At 34.9% G+C, this 20,755-nt stretch overlaps 1 protein-coding gene across 20 annotated transcripts in view; it reads left to right on the top strand.

Annotated features, from left to right (window-relative positions):
• The window catches only part of DMD (dystrophin), a 2,312,475-nt gene that overhangs the window by 1,737,243 nt on the left and 554,477 nt on the right, over window positions 1–20,755 (top strand). For all 20 annotated transcript variants that reach the window (XM_054251383.2, XM_035288503.3, XM_054251382.2 and 17 more), the window contains one exon: window positions 3,797–4,008. In XM_054251383.2, the coding sequence (XP_054107358.2) occupies window positions 3,797–4,008 (212 nt within the window). The remainder of the gene's footprint in view (window positions 1–3,796; window positions 4,009–20,755) is intronic.

Genomic DNA, 20,755 nt, shown 5'->3' with positions numbered 1-20,755 from the left:
GTATACTGTGGGTCTTTTGTTTTTATCATTTCTGTATGTATTATAAGCTTTTGCTTTGTGGATACTCTGAGGCTTATATAAAACATTTTATAAGCTGATACTTTAATTGTTTGCACATATTCTACAAATTTATTCTCCCTCTTCCCACATTTTGTATTTCTAACATCACAACTTACTTTTTAAATATAATTTGCATCACTTCACAAAGGAGTGAAGTTTTTTATAGTTTTATAGTTTTGTCTTTAATTTTTACACTATAACTAATTTACCCATTGCCAATACATTATGAGAATGTTTTTGATTTGCCATTGTACTTACTTATACCAGTGAGTTTTATATTCACATGTTTTCATGTTACTAATTAGTATCCTCTTCCTTCAGCAGGAAAAACTCCCTTTAGTAATTCTTGTGAGGCAGATCTAGTCATAATGAACTTTCTTAACTTTTGTTTGTCTGAGAAAACTTTTACCACCAACTTCATTGTTGAGGGACAAACTTGATAGATATCATATTCTTGGATGGCAATTATTTTTTGTATGTTAATGTTAGATTTTGTTCAAGTTATATTACAACATCCAGAAAAAAGTAAACAAAAGAGATATTCCTCTAATTTAATTAAAGTCATGCTGATGGGCATGGCATGCTGATGTCATATAACTGACATCAGCCAGTTGCCCAAATTACACAAAATAACATGGCCATATAACTATCTCTTAGAATTATAGCTTTTTGTAATACTCCTTATAGTTAAAATTAATGAAATGTCTAGCTTTGAAAATCTTATGTACTCACAGAATTTTTTGACACTCTAATACCTTTTAATTTATGGAGTTTATATAAGGCACAGATATTCTACTAGTAAACCTGACATTAAAGATGTTTTATACAAACAAATGTGCTTGATGCAAAGGCATTACATAAGAAATAAAGGAAATCCAGAGGACATTTATTTGCCTGGAATAGACGTCATGAGCAGAAGAGTAAGAGGAAAATAAGAAAGGAAATGTGAACTACTTGAGTCCATTTTCAAATTATGTAAACTTGAAATGCAACAAAGAAATAGTGGTTACTTAAGAAGAAAGACTGAAGATGCTGGGCAAAGGTTTACTTTAGAAGTTGCGTTTTTATGTCATTATTAAGAGACAGTGGATATAATGGAAATAATCTGCATGTACAAGTCATTTGACAGACATTTACGGAAGGTATTCCAAGGGGCAAACACTAGTTTGTGCATTAAGAATGTTTTTAGTTTTTACTTTTTTTTTTATTTTCTAGCTTCTCTCACTTTTCCAGAAAAGGATCTTTTTTAATGCACAAAATACTAACTTAGGTTAGCTTCTTTCAGAAGCAGACATTTAAGCAGTGATTAATGGTGAAAGTAGTTTGTTTGTAATGTGATTCCAGGAAGTACCAGTAGGAAAGAGGGAGAATAAGATAAAAATGAAAGAAGACAATAATAAAGCCAGTTATGAAACAAGTTATTTCTTTAAGCCATTGTGGTTCAATCCTGATGAAGGAGCTCTGGGAGATAGTTTAAAAAAAAAAAAACATGCCTCAAAGTTGTCATTTACAAGGGGGTAAGGGCAAGGCAACAGGAGGGGTAACTATTCTCTTATCCATCATTCTCGAAATGCTGCCTGGTGTATTAACTTTGCAGCACTTCTGGCCAATGCACTTAGCAAGCTGAGGAAAATCCCTCAGGTTTGCAATAGGGCAAATGCTTGTACTAGAACACTGCTGACATACACTTGAATGATGAGTGCTAACGGCATATGGATGGGCACTAACAGCATCTTCTACAGATTCTGTCCTTCCCTTTGAGGCAAGGACATTGTCTAGAGTCGGAAATAGAATGTAAAATGTAAAAATGTAAATCATAGTAGTACACAGTAAAAGTTTTAAAACATTAACAAAGTGTTATATTTGTTTGAGTGGGTGTTCAGTTATCAAAGATCTATTTAAAAGGGAAAAAGAATAGAATATATTTTAAACCATGAATGTAACCAGTCAAGGCCACCCTATATGTGAATATCCTGGGATAATTTTGTCCTCAGATGTCTCTTTTTTTGAGTGTCAATTTCATTTACATATTCATAAAATAAAAAAATAGAGGTAAACATACGGTAGCAAAAATGCCTTCCTACCCACAAGCCTCACAGAATAATGTTGTCTAAATGCCATGACATTTTTGGTAAGTTTTGGTTCTATGGGCCTTGGAAGATTTTTTGTTTAGGAACTCCTCCAATGTGATACAAGCATTATGTTTATTTATCTAAATACCCTAGTTATAAAGCTACTTTAATCAGGATCAAAATCCTCTTTTAAACTTTTATATTTGAAAGCTATCCCCATGTACAATTCCTGTGATTCTTGCACAATTCCTTGGAGACCTTTGTTTTTATCAAAAGAGTTTGTCCCTCTCTATAAGTTAGAACTTTTACATTGTAGTCATAGAAAATCCACTTCAAAGTTGCTTAGACTTACCCAGAAGAAATATATTGATCAGTGTCATTAAACAGTTGAGAGGTAGGGTAGGCTTGATTCAGGAATTAAATAGTATGACCAGATTCCAGATTTCCTTCTCCATTGCATGGCTCTGCTACCCAGTATTTGTTCCATTTAATTCCTCTTAATTGCTCTGAGATGGATGTCAGGATACTGCAGAGCTACATTCTATCTCATTCATCTTAAACAAGGAGCAGATATTGTTAAAAGAAGTTGGCCAGGTGCAGTGGCTCATGCCTGTAATCCCAGCACATTGGGAGGCCGAGGCAGGTGGATCACATGAGGTCAGGAGTTTGAGATTAGCCTGACCAACATGGTGAATCTCTGTCTCTATTAAAAATACAAAAACATTAGCCAGACTTGCTGGGGCATGCCTATAGTTCCTGCTACTCGGGAGGCTGAGACAGGAGAATCGCTTGAACCTGGGAGGTGGAAGTTGTGGTGAGCCGAGATCAAACCACTGAACTCTAGCCTGGGCTATAAGAGCAAACTCCACCTCAAAAAGAAAAAAAAAAAAAGAAAGAAAGAAAGTTTCTAGTAGACCTATCATCCCTTGGATCTACTCAAAAGAATACCCTTAGAAAAGGTTTTGAGAGCAAGTGATTTATTTGGGAGGTAAATAAATCTCTAGAAGTGTGGAGAAATGAGACAGGTAAGGCAAGTTAGCCAGTAATGGGTGGTGTATTATCAAGCCAGCTGATACTGTGGGCTGTTGGAGCTTTATCCCTAGGGAAACCTTGGAACCCTTGTAAAATCCATGCCTCAGAGTTATAACTCCTACAATCAAGGGAGCTAGAGTATAAATATCTGAATTCCTAAAATTAGTCACTATTTATAAGCTGCTTCTAGGGTCTGGAGGGGAGACATCAATTGCCTGGTATGTCTAGCCTGCCACATGGATGGCAAAGCAAACTCTTTTGGCAACAGAAAGCCTTCAGGCAATGAAATGCCAATCCTAGCACTGGGAAATCAGACTGATGGCTGCTGAAATGGCAAAGATAAGGGGATTTGGATATTCTTCTGTAGTACTTTTCTAAAAGATTATGCATATTTAGTTCTGGGGTCAAGAATAGAGTTAAAATTTTACATTTATGTTGATGTTCTCTATCACCTTCAGGAAAATAATTTAATGGAAACTATTTGTCATCAAACAAAGAATCTTGTTGTTCATCCTAGCCATAACACAATGAATAATTTTTAAATAAGCAACATAATTATCAGATAATGTTTTTAATATGTCTTCTCCAGACTAGTATTTACTACTCTATATTTATTTTTCCTTTTATTTCAGTTGAAAGAATTCAGAATCAGTGGGATGAAGTACAAGAACACCTTCAGAACCGGAGGCAGCAGTTGAATGAAATGTTAAAGGATTCAACACAATGGCTGGAAGCTAAGGAAGAAGCTGAGCAGGTCTTAGGACAGGCCAGAGCTAAACTTGAGTCATGGAAGGAGGGTCCCTATACAATAGATGCAATCCAAAAGAAAATCACAGAAACCAAGGTTAGTATCAAAGATACCTTCTTAAAATACTGGTTACACTAGATAAAATTATACCATGGATTGTAATTTAATAATGTTTAATATAAATTTATTAACAGAAAATCACATTTAAGCTGAAATGAACAGATTTTTTATATTGCATTTTCTTGGAGACAGGATGTCACTGTCACCCAGGCTAAAGTGTAGAAGCACAGTCATAGCTCACTCAGCCTTGAACTCCAGGGCTCAAGCAATCCTCCTGCCTCAGCCTCCCTATTAGCTGGGACAACAGGCATGTACCATCATGCCTGGTTAATTTTTTTAAAAAATTATTTTCTGTAGAGATGGGTTCTTGAACTCTTGGCCTCAAGCAATTATCCTGCCTTGGCCTCCCAAAGCACTAGGATTACAGGCAGGAGCCACCATGCCTAGCCAGTAGACTTTTGAGTCAAGATAGAGAATAGAGGAAAATTGACAGCTAATATCAATCTTAAAGTTAATTTTGTTTAGCAGTCTAGATATAGTGGGCTGGTTTTCTGTTGCACCATCTTTTAAGATCACTTCAAAATTAGTATATGTACTTTAGTTGCATGAAGTCAACCATTCGGGCTTAATTCCTTCCTAGAAAAAGTAACAGGTTACTCTTTCATATCTTATCTGAAGCCCCTGAATCAAGAAATGGGTGTGGGTGGGCATAAGGATTGTGCAGGGACAATGAGTACTCTCACTTTCTCCTCCCATTCTCTTACCTCCTATCCAGCTCATTATTCCCTTCTTTCTCTCTTCTCTTACCTCCGAAATTGGATCAAATATCTGTCTGCTTAATAAGTCTATAATTCCTCAGGATGAAAGGAAAAGGAAGAAAACTGTTTAATGACTGTGTTTTATCAAGCACCATGCGAGGTGCTTTGCATGTGTTTTATCTTTTCAAACTTAATATTTACTGGTGAGTTTGAAAAGACGTTAAATGTTAACAATGGCTAACCTTTAGGGAAGTAACATGGTAGGAGGTTGATCAGATTGGGCACTTGATCAAAACCTTCTGTAGCTATTTTATCTGACAGAAAAGGCCTTCTGCTAAGCAAGTGTCTGATTCTTAAATTGGTTATGTCATCTAAGAAGAAAACCATATCGTTCTCTTGGATCAAATGGCCTCCATTTCCAAATTAGTCAGGTTAGATTATGCTAAGCCACAGTAAGAAATGAACTCTGAAATCTCAATAGCTTAATAAAATAAAAACTACTTTCTTCCTTATATCATAGTCCAGTGGAGGTTGTCCACTGGACTATGATAGCCCAAAGGCCACTGCAGGAAAAGAAGAATGTGGTCAGTGTTTTATTGCCAGGCCTAGAAATTATGTATATCACTTCCACCACATCCCATCACACAGAACTTGTTCTCAATTTAATTTCAGGAAGAGTTAATAGAATCAGTGAGCTTTTAGGCAATCTCTGTCATAGCTACTTTGCCAAAGGGACTCTGAGCTGCTACAGGGACAAGGATTTAGCTTCTATGATGAGAACGTTAGAAAGCCACATAGAATTTTACAGTCTTATTATTAGCTCTATTGGAGGCAAAGTCTAGGTGAATAAAAATTCTTTCAAGAGATACATGTTACCACTAATAATGTTTTCAATGGATGAGCTTAGATGAATTAGGATATTCCAATGGTCATTTTCCTAATGCCTGGTCTGACTATGAAATATATAGAATCATGCTTTTTGAAAGCTCTAGTCATATTCATAAGGTAATCAGCATATTATGCTACTTTTTTTTTCTCTATAAGTTTAGGATACTATGAATTTATTAGATCATAAACCAAAGTAGTTAACTGGTAAGGAGGTATAAGCAGAAAATATGGAGTTCTGACTGAATCTTTGAGTTAGATGAGAAGGAGAGATGAGAGGCATATAGTGATAGATCTGACTAGGGCAAGAGGACTCTGGTATTTGGCAAATGAGAAATAATTGTAACCTAAAAAAATCCTAAAGTGATGGTAAGAATGATTACAGTTAATAGCTCCTAGAAGATCAAGTAGCTTTAAGTAATAGACAAAAATATCTGCAGAAGGAAGTATGAAAGAAGAAAACAAAACAATTGCATTGTCAAAACATGCAAGATGTTTTAAACAGCTACAATAAAAACAGAATTGTATTATAATTGCTATCCTTTGTCGAACCTTTAGAAGTTAAAAAAAATGCTCTGAAATGGTCTAAAACTACATCATAAACATGGCTCAGCCACTGTCTATAGAGATTGACATTTTTATTTGTGTTCTGTGTTTAGAAATTTAATTATATATATATATATATATATATATGTAAATCTGCAGCTTCAATATAAGTTCACAGTATAGATAACGGTGGTCAAGGCTGTATTTTTTTTTCATCCATTTCTTGAATGATTTATGGTCAAATTAAAGTAATCCTAATGTTAATAATAACTTTTAGTGAATGCTTGCTGTGTGTCAAAAAGTATGGTAGTCACTTTACATACATTGGTTTATTTCATCCTTTCAAAAACTCTCTTTGAAAAGTACTCTGATTATTCTTAGTTAGGAGGTAAGAAAACTGAAGTCTAGAGAAGTTTGGAATCTTCTTTTGAAAGTAATAGAGTTGTGATGTGACTCCGTAGTAATTTCTTTTGTATATAACATGACAGGTTTTCTCTTCCACATGTTGTCTGTGTGGCTAAAACAAAGTGAGAAAACTCATGAGAATCCAAAAAAGACCCATGAAATTATTAATTGACAAATAAGATTATATTACATTACTGATAAACCAACAGATAGAAAATGAAAGCGATGAAATCGTATACTGGGAAAAAATTCGTATTATACTCTACTAGGGAAAACTAAAACAATAATTGTAAACTGCATTCCATTTTTAATGAAACTACAATTTTTAATTCTTTTAAAAGGTAGGGAGCAAATAAAATGGATATCTGACCTTTACATCTAATATGTTATCACTACTGAGTGATATTAGCTGGATTATTACTTACAATTTTCTTTTAGGAAAAAAAGTGTGAAAATAGACAGGAGGACACATTAAATGACTAAAACAACACCCTCATAAGTTCTTTCTGAGTCTGTGTGCCTAAGATGAACAAGATCGCCTGTGAGCCTTACAAGGCAATCATAAAGCTATGTATACAGCCTTGGAGAGCTGTGATTACAGCAGTCAGCCTCCTTTGCAGCACCTCACTGATGACTGCCCTAACTCTCACCAATGAGCAACAATGAAAGGTTTCAAACCCAACCACCAACACTGTTATACTCTTAAAATATGAGCCAGTCATCATACCTGAACCTAAAAATAATTACCAAAAATCTTGATACATTAATGATTCATAATTGGTAATCTTTACTGATAATCTCTTCAAGTTCTTATCTACATATATTTTAATTGTCTATATAATGTAAATGAAATTTTGAGTTCTAGTTTGTAAACTTAGTATTATTGCATAAATATTTATCAATGTTGCTAAACATCTTTTACTAATTATTTTAAATTCTTTATATTATTTTATTAATTTCCATCTTTATTTCCTTGGTGGTCTGCTATTTAGAAAAAGCTCCTCCTCTTATTTAGAAAAAAACGGTGAAGAATAAATGGGGACAATAAATAGAAAGAAAAGAAATAAAATAGAAACAAAATAGAAAGAAAAGAAATAAAATAGAAACAAAATAGAAACAAAATCGAAGATGTCATGTGGAGAAAGCTTACCTTGAAAGTATGGTCAGAGTAGAAGGAAACAGCAACAGGAGAGTCTTGATTTGGTAAAAACAAAACAGAATGCAGATGGCCTGGAGTATCAACAATTAATTAGCAGGTCATTTAGAGATGGCCATAACATAGTTGTAATTGTTTTCTTTCACCCTTAATTTTTCTAAAGCAAAACACGAAGTTAGAAAGTAGTTAATTTTGTTAGCCACATGGCTTCATGGCTTAATTTTATCTTTTCCATGGACCTGGTACAACAATAAAAATCTTTTGAGATAGAAAGACAGATGTTAGGCAGAAACATACAAGATTTTCATTCTAATCAAAATCTTTGCCAATAGGCTATGACAGAATCCTAGGAGAGATTATGCCATTTAGAACTTTCACAAGAGGCAAAAATAGTATGCTATTGGCACTTAAAACTGCCAACAGTGAACATCCTGAGATTTATTTCATTTGGCAGAATCTTGGTTGAGTTCATAACCTGCTCCCTAGACTTTTAAGATTGGTCCAAACTTGGCAATGGATTCTTCGGAAAAATTATTTCTTGATCGTTTTAAACTTTCTTTTCCAGTGTCAAGAGAGATTTTCACAGGCTCAGAGTTTTCATTTATTTTTCCCCTTTCAGCTTTTGAAAGAGAAATTTCCTTTTTGTCGGCTTTGTGATTGCTTTTGTGTCAAATTCAGCATAAAAGCTTTTCAAACGTGACAGCATTAGCTGTTTTGTGCTTGGCTGAGCTAGGAGTACATGAATTCAATAGAGAAGTGAAATCTTGTTTGAGCCTAGCTGATTTGGCTATATAATACTTAAAACTATCTGAAGCAAGAAATTCAATAATTTTCAAATTATTAAATAAACATTTCCAAGGCTGTAAAATCTCTACGTTTTTGAAGGCATTCTTTAGGAAATTTGAAATACAGATATCTTATAATCACATAATTAATTTTAAAAGTTTAACTTTACATAGTAACCTTAGTAGCAATTTGAGTACCTCAAATTATTTTTCTAAAAAGGGAGATATTTTTCAAATATGGTTTGAGTTTCTGGTACAGTAATGAAAAACATTATCAGAAATCTTGGCAGGACCTACCATTTCTTCATGTATTTTCTTTATTCCCTTTTGTTCTCCCCTAAAGTCTATGTAATTAAAGAGAAAAGATCAATAGCCCAATAGTACTTTTCCTCCTAAAGTATGCATGAAACTATTAAACTTCTCAAAGCATACAAACAGAGTGCTCTCTACATAGCTGATAGAACACAGGCAGTAATGGGCTGGTTTCCCCAGCTACTGCTATATTATATAAATATTTAATGCAGAGTCACCAAGCCTTGAATAACTTTATGCTTTGATTGTACCGTAGTTTTCCTAGTTTTCTTTCACAGTTTAACTTACCCCATGCTTGAAAATATAATGTGCTAATCCTGTAAATCTGCTCCTCAAAAAATTTTCAAAATCACCTTTTCGTTTTAGTTTTTTTTGTGATGGAGTCTCACTCATCACCCAGGCTGGAGTGCAGTGGGGGAATCTTGGCTCACTGCAATGTCCACCTCCTGGGATCATGTGAGTCTCTCAGCCTCCAAGTAGATGGGACTACAGGCACACGCTAACACATCCAACTATTTTTTGTATTTTTAGTAGAGACAGGGTTTCACTATGTTAGCAAGGCTGGTCTCAAACTCATGACCTCGAGTGATCTGCCCACCTCAGCCTCCCAAAGTGCTGGGATACAGGCATGAGCCAACAAACCTGGCCCCAAATTGCCTTTTCTGAACTCTAGAAATTAACCAAAGGTTGGTAATAATTTCTGAAATGCCAAACCTCAATAAAAATGGCAAAGTTTGAGGCTTTTTAACTTGGCCTTTCCTGTCACCTTCTCCCAGCTTTACGGTAGCCTTGAAAATCAGTACCTTTGCACCATAGTAGCTGTAAAAACTAGCAGTCTTTTAGCCACCAGAGAGTGTAGACAAAAATTGGAATTCTTCAAAAAAAGCCAATTTTATTCGAAGAGCATTGCCACTATTTGACCTGTCTTGCAGCTCCCTTGAATAAACCTATATACGTGGCCTTGTCTTTATTTGGCCTGACTTAGAGTTAAACCTAGGGCTTTTTCTAGGAAAAGCCCTAGCTCTAGGGTATTTGTCCAAACCAATCAGCAGCAGTTTTTTAACAGAGCAGGTTCCTAAGGCTATGATGCTAGTTGAGATAAACATAGGTCTGGAGAAAAACTTTAAATGAAGCTCTGGAGAATAAGATGTCCATAGGAGATGTTGACAACCTCTGGCATGTTTTTGTGGGCTCTAGAAGGCCATATGCATGTCTTAACAAATAGAGAATATCAATAAAGAGATGGAAATTATAAATAAGAACCAAATGGAATATCTGGAGTTAGAAAGTACAATAACTGAAATTAAACTTTCACTTGACATCAGATTCAAGCTGGCAAAGAAAGAATCAGTAAACTTGAAAATAGTAAACAGAATAATCCAATCAAAAGAAATAAAAATGATTAAGAAAATAGAGAAAGCAAAAACTGAATTGAAGGGAGAACTGAAGAAAAGAGTGGAATGGTGGTTACCAGAGACTGTGGATTCGGGGGTGAAAAATGGGGAGATGTTGATCAAAAGGGATAAAATTTTAGTCAGATCAGAGGAATAAGTTTTTGAGACTTTATGACACAACATGGTGACCATAGTTAATAACATTGTATTGTACATTTGAAATTGCTAAAATCATAGATTTTAAATGTTCTTGCTATAAAATATGATAAATAATTGAGGTGATGGATATGTTAATTAGGTTGATTTAATCATTCCACAATGTATACATATATCAAAACATACATTGTACCCCATAAATGTATATAATGCTTATTTGTCAATTAAAGTAAAATAAAAATAAAAAGTTTTAATACTTTTGTAAAATTAACTTTATAATAATAAAATATTTTAATGGGTCTTAGAGAGAAATATACTAAGAAAAACTAAAACTTTAAAACTCTTATAAGAAAACATAGGAATATAATAGATTATGCAATATTTTCTTAGATATGACACCAAAAGCAAAAGTAACCAAAAAATACGTAATTAGGAATTTAACAAAATTAAAACTTTTGTACTGCAAGGAATATTGTAAAGAAAGTGAAAAGTCAGTCCTCAGAATTTGTAAATCATATGTCTGATAAGATACTTGTATCAATCATATATGAAAACTAATAATTCAACAACAAAAAGGATAATGACCTAATTACAACTGGAGAAAAAATTTGAATAGGCATTTCTTCAAAGTAGATGTACAGATATCTATAAGCACATGAAAAGATGGTTCACATCATTGATTGTTTTAAACATGCAAATGAAAACCACAATGAGATAGTACTTCTTACCCACTAGAATGGCTAATACAAAAAACACAGAAAATAACGAGTGTTGACAAGATGTAGAATACTTGGAATTTTCACATTATTGGTAGGAATGTAAATGGTGAAACAACTTTTTAAAAAGTTTAGAAGTTCCTGGGAATATGTTTTTAATTTTTAATTTTTGTGAATACATAGTAGGTATACATATCCTTATGGGATACAGGAGATATTTTGATACAGGTATGCAATGTGTAACATTCACATCAGGGTAAATGGCATATCGATCACCTCAAGTAATTATCCTTTCTATTGCAAACTATCCAATAATAATCATTTAGTGATTTTATTTTTTATTTTTTGAGATGAAGTCTCACTCTGTTGCCAGGCTGGAGTGCAGTGGCATGATCTTGGCTCACTGCAACCTCCACCTCCCAGGTTCAGGCAATTCTCCTGCCTCAGCCTTCCTGAGGTGCTGGGATTACAGGCATGCACCACAACATCCAGCTAATTTTTGTATTTTTAGTAGAGACAGGGTTTCACCATGTTGGTCAAGCTGGTCTCTAACTCCTAACCTCGTGATCCACCCATTTTGGCCTCCCAAAGTGCTGGGCATTTAGTGGTTTTTAAATGCAGAATAAATTTTTGTTGACTGTAGTCAGCCTCTTGTGCTATCAAATACTAGATCTTATTCATTTTATCAAACCATATTTTTGTATTGTATATTTCACTACATTTCTTTCATTAACAATTCCCTCTTTTCCCCCACTGCTACCCTTCCCAGTCTCCTAGAAATATTAAACATGAAGCTACCATATGACAAATCCATTCTACTCTTAGGTGTATGCCCAGCAAAAATGAAAATACATGTACACAAAAAACCTTTATACAGATGTTCATAGCAGCATTATTTGTAATGACCAAAAAGTAGAACCAACCCAAGTGTCTATCAGCTAATGAATAAATTTTAATATGTCCTACATCTAAAAATAGATTATTATTCAGCAATAAGAAATAATGAAATATTGATATGCACTGTGACATGGGTGAACCAAAAAATATATGCTAAGTGATAGAATCCAGTCACAAAAGACCCCAAATTGTATCAACACATTCATATAAAACATCCAGTAAAGACTGAAGGAGGAGGACAATAGACAGTAGAAAGGGACTGTTCATTGGTATGGGTTTCACTGGGAGCAAATAAAATGTTCTCAAATTAGATCATAATGATGGTTACACAACTATGATTATATTAAAAACCAGAAAATTATACATTTTAAATGGGTAAATTTTATGGTATGTTAAAAAGTGTATCTGCATGTCATTGACTACAGATATTTTCTTATTTTTCAACTTTATGAACACAGTTTTAGAAACATAGTCTCCATTTTTCTCTTTTATGAAACTGCTTGCCAGCTATAGAAATGAAAAAATAGCTGTGTCTGTGGAACGTAACTACTACCTAGATGGGAGCCTCCATCACAGAATGGCTAAAGAGCTATTTTCTTTTATGGTCAAGGTAGGCAGGCTCTGTCCTATAGAATATATTCTGAGATGTTACCTGTAGCTCAGAAAACGAGGGATATTGATGCTCTAAAGATTTCCTCAACATTTATATGGCTTCCTATTTATTAACAAGAGAACCTGTTTTTTATGTGCCATTATACTAGTATATTCTGTCCCTGGCCCTGGTCCGGGACTATCAGGAGATATTAGAATTGCCCTACTCTATGTGAAACAAGGTTATATCTGAATAGGTATATCAGTCAGCATAGGCTAAGCTACAGTAATAGACAACCCTCAAATCTAGAGGCTTAACACAGTCTATATTTTACTCATGTTACATATTCATTGTAGATTGATGAGAGTGTTCTACTTAGCTTTAGTCAGTCTGCGACCATGGCCGATGATCTTCATACATGCTTTCATGATCATAGAGACAAGGAACATGGTTTCTGAACCTTCTGCCTGGAAGTGAAAAGTAGACAAAACCAGTCACATGGGCATTCCTGAGTTCAATGGGGTTGCATATGTATACCCTTCTGGGATGAAAAGGCACTGGATATTTGAGAACAATAATACAGTCTACCACAGTAGGCTCATGGGGTTGGGAAAGGAGCTGAAAAAATGCCATTTTCTGGGGTTGTGTCCTCTGGCATTTTTTCTGGAATCATTTCCACCCATCCATTTCCACACCCTCTCAATTGACTTTTCTCAGATGCCTATGGTAGCTGGGTGATTTGTTAATTACAACATTGCTTAAGCTTTTAATACAGTCAGCAAATTAAACAGAGAGCCCAGATAAAGAGAATGCCTTCAAAAATGTCATAATGAAATTAAGGTAACGAAGCACTTGGAGAACTCTCCTCCCTTCTTTTTTTGTACAAAACTTATTGCAAAAAAGCTGGAAGAGAAATGGGGCCTGAAAGTAAAGAGGGGAAAAATATATTTTATGCCATTAGTTTAATTATAAAAATTCATTACATGAAGCCATGTAAGACAGAAAATAATGGAACTCTAATGGGTTGGCCGATAACGCATTTACTAGTCTGCTCTCAGCTTGTAGTCATTGTTGAAAGGACAAAAAAGTAACGACATTGGTATGTAATCTTCAAAGCTATTGTAAAGATTAATCATTTTCAGTAAGCTGGAAAATGAGGGCCATTTTCTTAAATAGTATGCCCTGTATAGAGTGTTACCTTCTGAAACAGAATTGTTTGGTAATGTCAGAGGATTAATAGATGAGTCTTGAAGTTAATGGTGAGAGGCTTTACTTTTGAAATGGCTTTCTTACAGCTATTTTAACATTTCTATTATAAATCCATAAAGAGGTTATATACATTGTTTTAATTCACACAAGGAAGGAAGAAATTGTGATTCTCTTTTCCCAATAAGGATTTGTAGAACATTAATTCATTCTTGGGACCAAATTGTTTACTGATTTTTAAAAATAAACAAAATATGTATTTTTCTGCTGTCTTTTTTCAGAAAGGCCTTACTTTATTATATGCATTAATTTTCCAATCATGCTATAATCAAGATTATTTTATATTCTTCAAAGCTCAGTTAAAATAAACCCAATCTTTTTTCTTAAATTTCTTTATATGGATGCATAACTTATTTAACTGAATGGAAACTTGAATTGAGAGTCCAGAATCCTGCATTTTTATGATGACTCTTTCACTTACTAGCTGTCACCTTGAACAAGTCACTTAACCTTTCAGAGCATTTATATTCTCATGTGGACAATTATGGAATTGCTCAAAAAGAAAGAAGATACCAAAAGATGAAAGTGAAAATGCAGGTAGGGGTCATATATTTGAGGACCTTGTAGACCAAAGAGAGCTTGGGACTTTGTCTTGTAGGTAATAGGAAACCATGGAAAGGTTTTACACAGAGGAGAAATGAGGTTCTATTTACATTACAAAAGATCATTTAAGCAGTCGTATGTAGACGGAAGGGTGGTTTGAGAGTGGAGGGAGGGAGGTGACAAAAAAGATTATTTTAGTACCTGAGCTAGAGATGATAGGGACATAAATTAAGGAAGTGTCAATGGAAGTGGACGATTTGGATGTAAGTGAAAAAAAAGTCTTGTGATACAACTCCTCTGGGAGTGTGTCACCTGCTTCCTGCTCCAGTTGAGAACTAACATATAATCAGATTGATCCAGTGACAGAATTTTGGAGAACATTAATATTGAAAGGACAGGCAAAAAAAAAAAATCCTTGAACACTAAGAGAATATAAAGAATGGGAGCCAAGAAAACAGAGAATTTCCAGAAGAGAATAGTCAGCAGCACTAGCTGCTGCAAATAAACCAAGTAAATAAGAACCTAAATCTTTCCATAGGCATTGGCTTTTGGTAACTGAATTAGTTAACTATTTTCACAAATGTTGAGTGGCATAGAACAATAAGCCCATATTGCCTTTCATGAGTTTACAGCTTGGGTGTGGTGGCACTTCATGCTGCAGGTTGATTGGGGTCGCTCTGCACCATGTGTCACTCACACCACATGTCACTCATTCTCCTCCTGAGATGAGCAGGCTAGCCCTGAACATGTTTATCTTAAAGTAATGGAGAAGTGCAAAAGGGATAGCCGCACAGCATAAATACATTTCAAGCCTATGCTTGTGTTACTTCCATTAATATCCCACTGGGATTAGGCAAAGCAAGTCACATGAACAAGCTCAATGTCAAGCGCATGCTGTCTTTTATAGGAGGAAATTCAAAGTTACTTAGCAAAGGCCATGGATACAAGGAGAGGTAGAGAATTGGGGCCAATAATTCAATTTGCCATAGTGACTTCTGTCAGAATATTTTTAGTGGAACAATGATGGCAGAGCCTGATTTTCATGAATTGAAGAGTGGCAGGAATGTAATCAAGTTGAGGTAATGAGTGAATATCTACCTTCAAAAGAGTATGACCGTGAAAGAAAAGAACATGATAGAGTGCAGATTATTGTTGTTGTTTAAAGATGAGAGAAACACTCATGTTTGAAGTCTCTGGAGAAGGACCCCGCAGAGAGGCAAGAAGTTGGAACACACAAAGAGAGAGGGAGTATGTGGAGGAGGATCCCAGAATAGATGGGTGCCCAGATGGTGAAATCAACTTCCAATAACAGAAAAGTCGCCTCTTCCTCTGAGACTAGAGAGAAGGATGCAAGTCTGATATTTCATGAAATTTATGTTTGATATATTTAATTTACCCTGTGGAATTGTAGGTAGGATCATTTACTGTGAGATTTCTTTCAGTTCGTGTTGTCTGGAATTAGTCTGTAAACCACATTAGATATTGCAAACAGAGGAAATTCAATAAGGAGGACTGGCTGCTCCATAGGAATGAGGAAGCTGACAAACATAACAGAAGACAGTGAGGCAACCCGGAGTTTAGCAAGTTCAGGAAACTATTAGCACCCCAAGGGCTGGGAAACCAACAAGTTTTACCAAAGCCCAGAAACCAGAACCATCTGTTGCTATTTCAACCCCTGTAGGGGCTGCACAACAGGTATTGGAACAATGGAGGGAGCCGCTCTCCAGCAGGAAATAGAAACACAAAGGTGATACCACCCATACAGAGAGAGAGAAGGGAGGATAATTCTCTTGTTTTACCCTTTCTCATGCTCTTCTGTCTCCCACTAGTGCATGTCATGGCTTAATCTAGTTAGAAGCCAGCTAACAAGAAATCCCAGGAATTCTGAGCTCCTATAGTACATCTCAATACTGAGTGGAGTAGGAGATTATGAGAGTGAATATAAGAGCAAACAACCTCTTAGTGGTTAGCTCCCAGAGCTAAATTTTCCCATGAATCCCTTGGTTCATGAATGTAAACACAGTATCCAAGGCAAAATAACAAATCCAACATGTAGAACTTTTTGTTCATAAACATATTAGGATCTTGTTTTATAATTTTCCAAGCAGTTGCTTGATTTCCTCAGGAAAAGCCAGAGGCATGGGCAGAGCAGGTGACCCCATCTATTTTACAGATGACAAAACATGGGACTTTTACAAGGTTAATGACTTCCTTAAGATCAAACTGCAAAACAACCGACAAGTAAAACTTCCTGGGAAGATGCCTTTTCATTACTCTGCACTGCCTTTCTTGAAGTTCCTTTGAGACACAGTCATTAAAAATTTAAATAATTGTTCATCTGGAACAAACACTTATTTTACTTGTAGGTGAATATCACAAAACACATTTTAAAAGGAAATTTAACCAATATTCAACCTTAAAATTTTAATCATAGGGCTATGCACTCACTTTTCTCTTTCAAGTTAAAGGAAGACTTTTAGAGCTGCAGCATTTCTAGACAATGTCTATAAAACAGCAAGCTACTTGCTTTGCATTCAGAAGGGGCTCACACTGTGGGGAATATAGTTTGACTCATTAAAATTAGTAGTAGATGTACTAGCAGTAGGGATAGTGATGATGATGATGATGATGATGATGATGATGATGGTGATTAATATTTAATCCTTCGGGCATGCCAGGCACCTTTGTAAATGTTTTCCCTGAATTGTCTAAGTTAATTCACACAATCATCTTTCCACATAAATACTGTTAAAATTCCCATTTAGCAAAGGAGAAAACTGAGGCACAGAAAAGATAATTAACTTTCCCATTTGCCACACAACTACTAAGTGATCACACCAGGATTCAAACCTAGCAGGCTCATTGTATTGCCCAGACTTTTAGCTACTCTTTCTCTTCCTCCTCTCTTTTCTCCCACGTAGGGTCAGTACCACTAAAATAAGTAAATGAGAGAAGACAAATATTAAAATGAAAAAAAATACTCAAAATTTTTGAAATTAATTGAGGTTGTCTCATAGTCCACGATCATTTTTTCTGCCTAAAATACTGTGTATATACATCAAGCACATATTTCAGTAGCAGCATAATGGGTTTGAATATGAAACATTTCTATCCTGGTTGGAAAAGAAATCTTTTGGGATTTAACATTTTATATTCTTCATAGAAAACACACACACACACACACACACACACACACACACACAAAGTCAATTTTTTTTTATAAGCTAGTGCTCACAGTATTTTAAATTTCTTCACACACCATGATCACCATACAAGCAATTCCCTGTGGTGTATACCATTGTAAATGGAATTCAGAAAGAGAAAAGGGTGTGTGAAGTCTGTTGTATTTTTGAATTTACACTCCTTCTGAGGTCTGGAGTTATCCCAATAGTAAATTTCACAGTCGTAGGCAAAGCTGGTCAAGGTCAGGGCTCCTAGTGTGAATGACACTTGGGTAAAGCCCAAGGTGGGCAGAATATTACCTTAGGAGAAAGGGAAAACATCCTATTGTAGGGAATGTCTTTATGAAGGGGGAAAAAAAGGCTACGTTTGAGAACCTTTGTGTTTATATAAGGGCCTGAGCCCTTTCAATGTTAGTCAAAGACAGTGGGAATTTTTCTTTTTAATCCTCTGTGCTCGCAAAATCTGGGCAGTGTTCAGTGAGGGTTAGCACTCAGTCAAGATTTCCTTAGGTATAAAAATTCTAACTTTTGCTATGAATACAATTTTGCAGAAAAATATATAGCATTCCCATTTCTGCCTTTCAAACATTAAAGTACATCAAAAATTCTGGTTTCACGTCAGACCTCCCTCTTTACTACCTTGTTTACTAGGAAATCTCTAATTTAACTCTAGCTTGCTATCTTTCAGAGATTTTGGAAAATTCTAGGATAGGTTACAATTTATAATTTTAGGTATTTTTATGACCTATTGATTATGTTTTTAAACTCATTGGCACATTCTGCATTTTATGTTTTTTTAAATTTTAACAGCTTTATTGAAGCATAATTGATATACAAAAACTTCGTATATTTAATGCATATAATTGTATGAGCTAGAACATGTGACTATACCTATGCAACTATCCTAGAACATGTGACTATACCTATGCAACTATCCAAAGAGTATAACCTCTTATATCTAGATTTTTCATATAGGAACCTATGAGTGATGGGAGGCTTCCAGGCTTATTTAACTTGCTTGAGTAAAATAAATGATTTTAATTATGCATTTACCAAAATTTTTATTTTTATTTTATATTCCTGAGCTTACACATATATGCTCTGATATTGGTCCAACATAAGTATTTTTGTAACAATTCAGTCTATTATAAAAGGAATTCACTTGAAAAAAGGTAACCAAGTTATTGGTGTCAGTTTTGTGGCTGTTTATGCCATTCATCAGAGATTTAATAGATGATCGATAGTAAGGTCTTCATTTAAAATCCAAATGGCACCGTCTGGATAGTAAGGGCCAATTATGTGTTCTTTCATATATTGGAATACATTATTTTTATCACTTTAGGTTTGGCTTGAGGAGGAGAAGGAAAAAAGAGGGAATTTTGTACCCTGGGAAATTTCTAGAAAAGGCAAGCCTGTGGCAGAAGTTACCTCAAAAGGGCTTTCAAATAGTGTGAAGATCTGAAAAGTGGAAAATAGAAACTGCATTGCTTTATAAAAGCAGTGTGGAAGAAAAGGCAGCATTCCACAAGGATAAATGTTAATTGTTTTGTAATAGCAGCAACTATATCTGTGCCTTTAGACACTGTCTTTTGCTTTCATAGCAAAAGTCAGTGATACTGGCATTAGCTTCATGGTAATAGTTTGGTAATCTAGATCTATTTGCTGTATGCAGTAAATGCTATTATTGAGTTTGATTCTAGAGTGTTTTAGTTAACTGAGAAATGAGACTATATATAGATTGTATATTTTCAACAGGCGTCCAACCAAACACACTGAAATCATGCTAAAAATACTACTGTTTGATTTTGAGTCTGTAAATATCGTACTAATGCAAAATAACAAATATTAAAACAAAAATGACTTTTTTTTTAGATGAAGTCTCACTCTGTTGCCCAGGCTGGAGTGCAGTGACATGATCTTGGCTCACTGCAACCTCCGCCTCCCAGGTTCAGGCAATTCTCCTTCCTCAGCCTCCTGAGTAGCTGGGATTACAGGCATGCACCACCACGCCCACCTAATTTTTTGTCTTTTTAGTAGAGACGAGGTTTCACCATGTTGTTCAGGCTTGTCTCGAACTCATGACCTCATGATCCACCCACCTCGGCCTCCCAAAGTGCTGGGATTACAGGTGTGAGCCACTATGCCCGGCCAAATGATTTTTTTCCTCAGAAGCGAAATTTTCAATTTCACATTCAGCTCATGACTCTGTATTCTTAGAGATTAAAAAAATGCAGTCTAGTTAAAAATTGTGTTTTGTTTATTATATCAGAAAATGATGTTCTTTTTACAGTGTTTACTGTGCACATTTTCTACATATTGGACCATTAGAATGGTGTATTATATTCTTTTAATGTCCCTGCATTAAACACTGACATTGTTTCTCATATGTTTACTGCTTTGATTAATGAAAGTTTAAGTCATATAGTATATTGATCTTCTTCTGAAGATTTTATTAGGATGAAGTGCCAAAAGTGAGATTACTGAGTCAATGGGAATAAGCATTTGTATGTCATTTTGTATCTATTGCCAAATCGTCCTAATAGATACTCTCCCCAGCAGTAGTACCTGAATATGCTAGTTTTAGTGATCGTTTCAGCTTTGGATTTTATTTTTTATTAATTTAATTGGTGTCAAATTGTACCTATTCCATTTAATACTCTATTTTTTTATTACCTATATGTTAACTTTTTTCTTTTTAAGAAAATCATCCCATTCTTTCTCATGTTTGAGCTCCCTATTCCTCTGTCCGTTTATCAGTGGCTTAACCCACCCTGTTGAATTTGATATAACTATCTTAACAATTAATACTATCTTGATGCTTAGAAGAGCCTCCTCTATGCACTTGCAGAAATGACTAATAGTAATTTCAAGTTGATATGCTTCAAGATAAAACCTACCATTGATCCATTTCTTTCTTTCAAATATGTTTCAAGTGATGAAATGGCAAATTTGAAAACATTCAGCTGCCAAAGACAAACAATGAAGAAAACGTAGGTGATTTGGTTTAGCAAGATTCTTCTGTTTTGACTTTTATTCTAATTTTAAAGTAGGATATTCTAAAAGTATTTTGATCCTTCAAAAAAGTTGATAACTAGAATAACAGCACTATTCTTTTGTTGTTCAATATTTTCCATATGCAGGTTTAGTTGAATGCCAGTAGATGGCACTAATTACATAAACAATTCAACAA

This window comes from Callithrix jacchus, chromosome X (assembly GCF_049354715.1).
Source record: "Callithrix jacchus isolate 240 chromosome X, calJac240_pri, whole genome shotgun sequence".
In the NCBI taxonomy this organism is placed as follows: Eukaryota; Metazoa; Chordata; class Mammalia; order Primates; family Cebidae; genus Callithrix; species Callithrix jacchus.
This window is presented reverse-complemented; position numbering and strand designations above follow the sequence as displayed.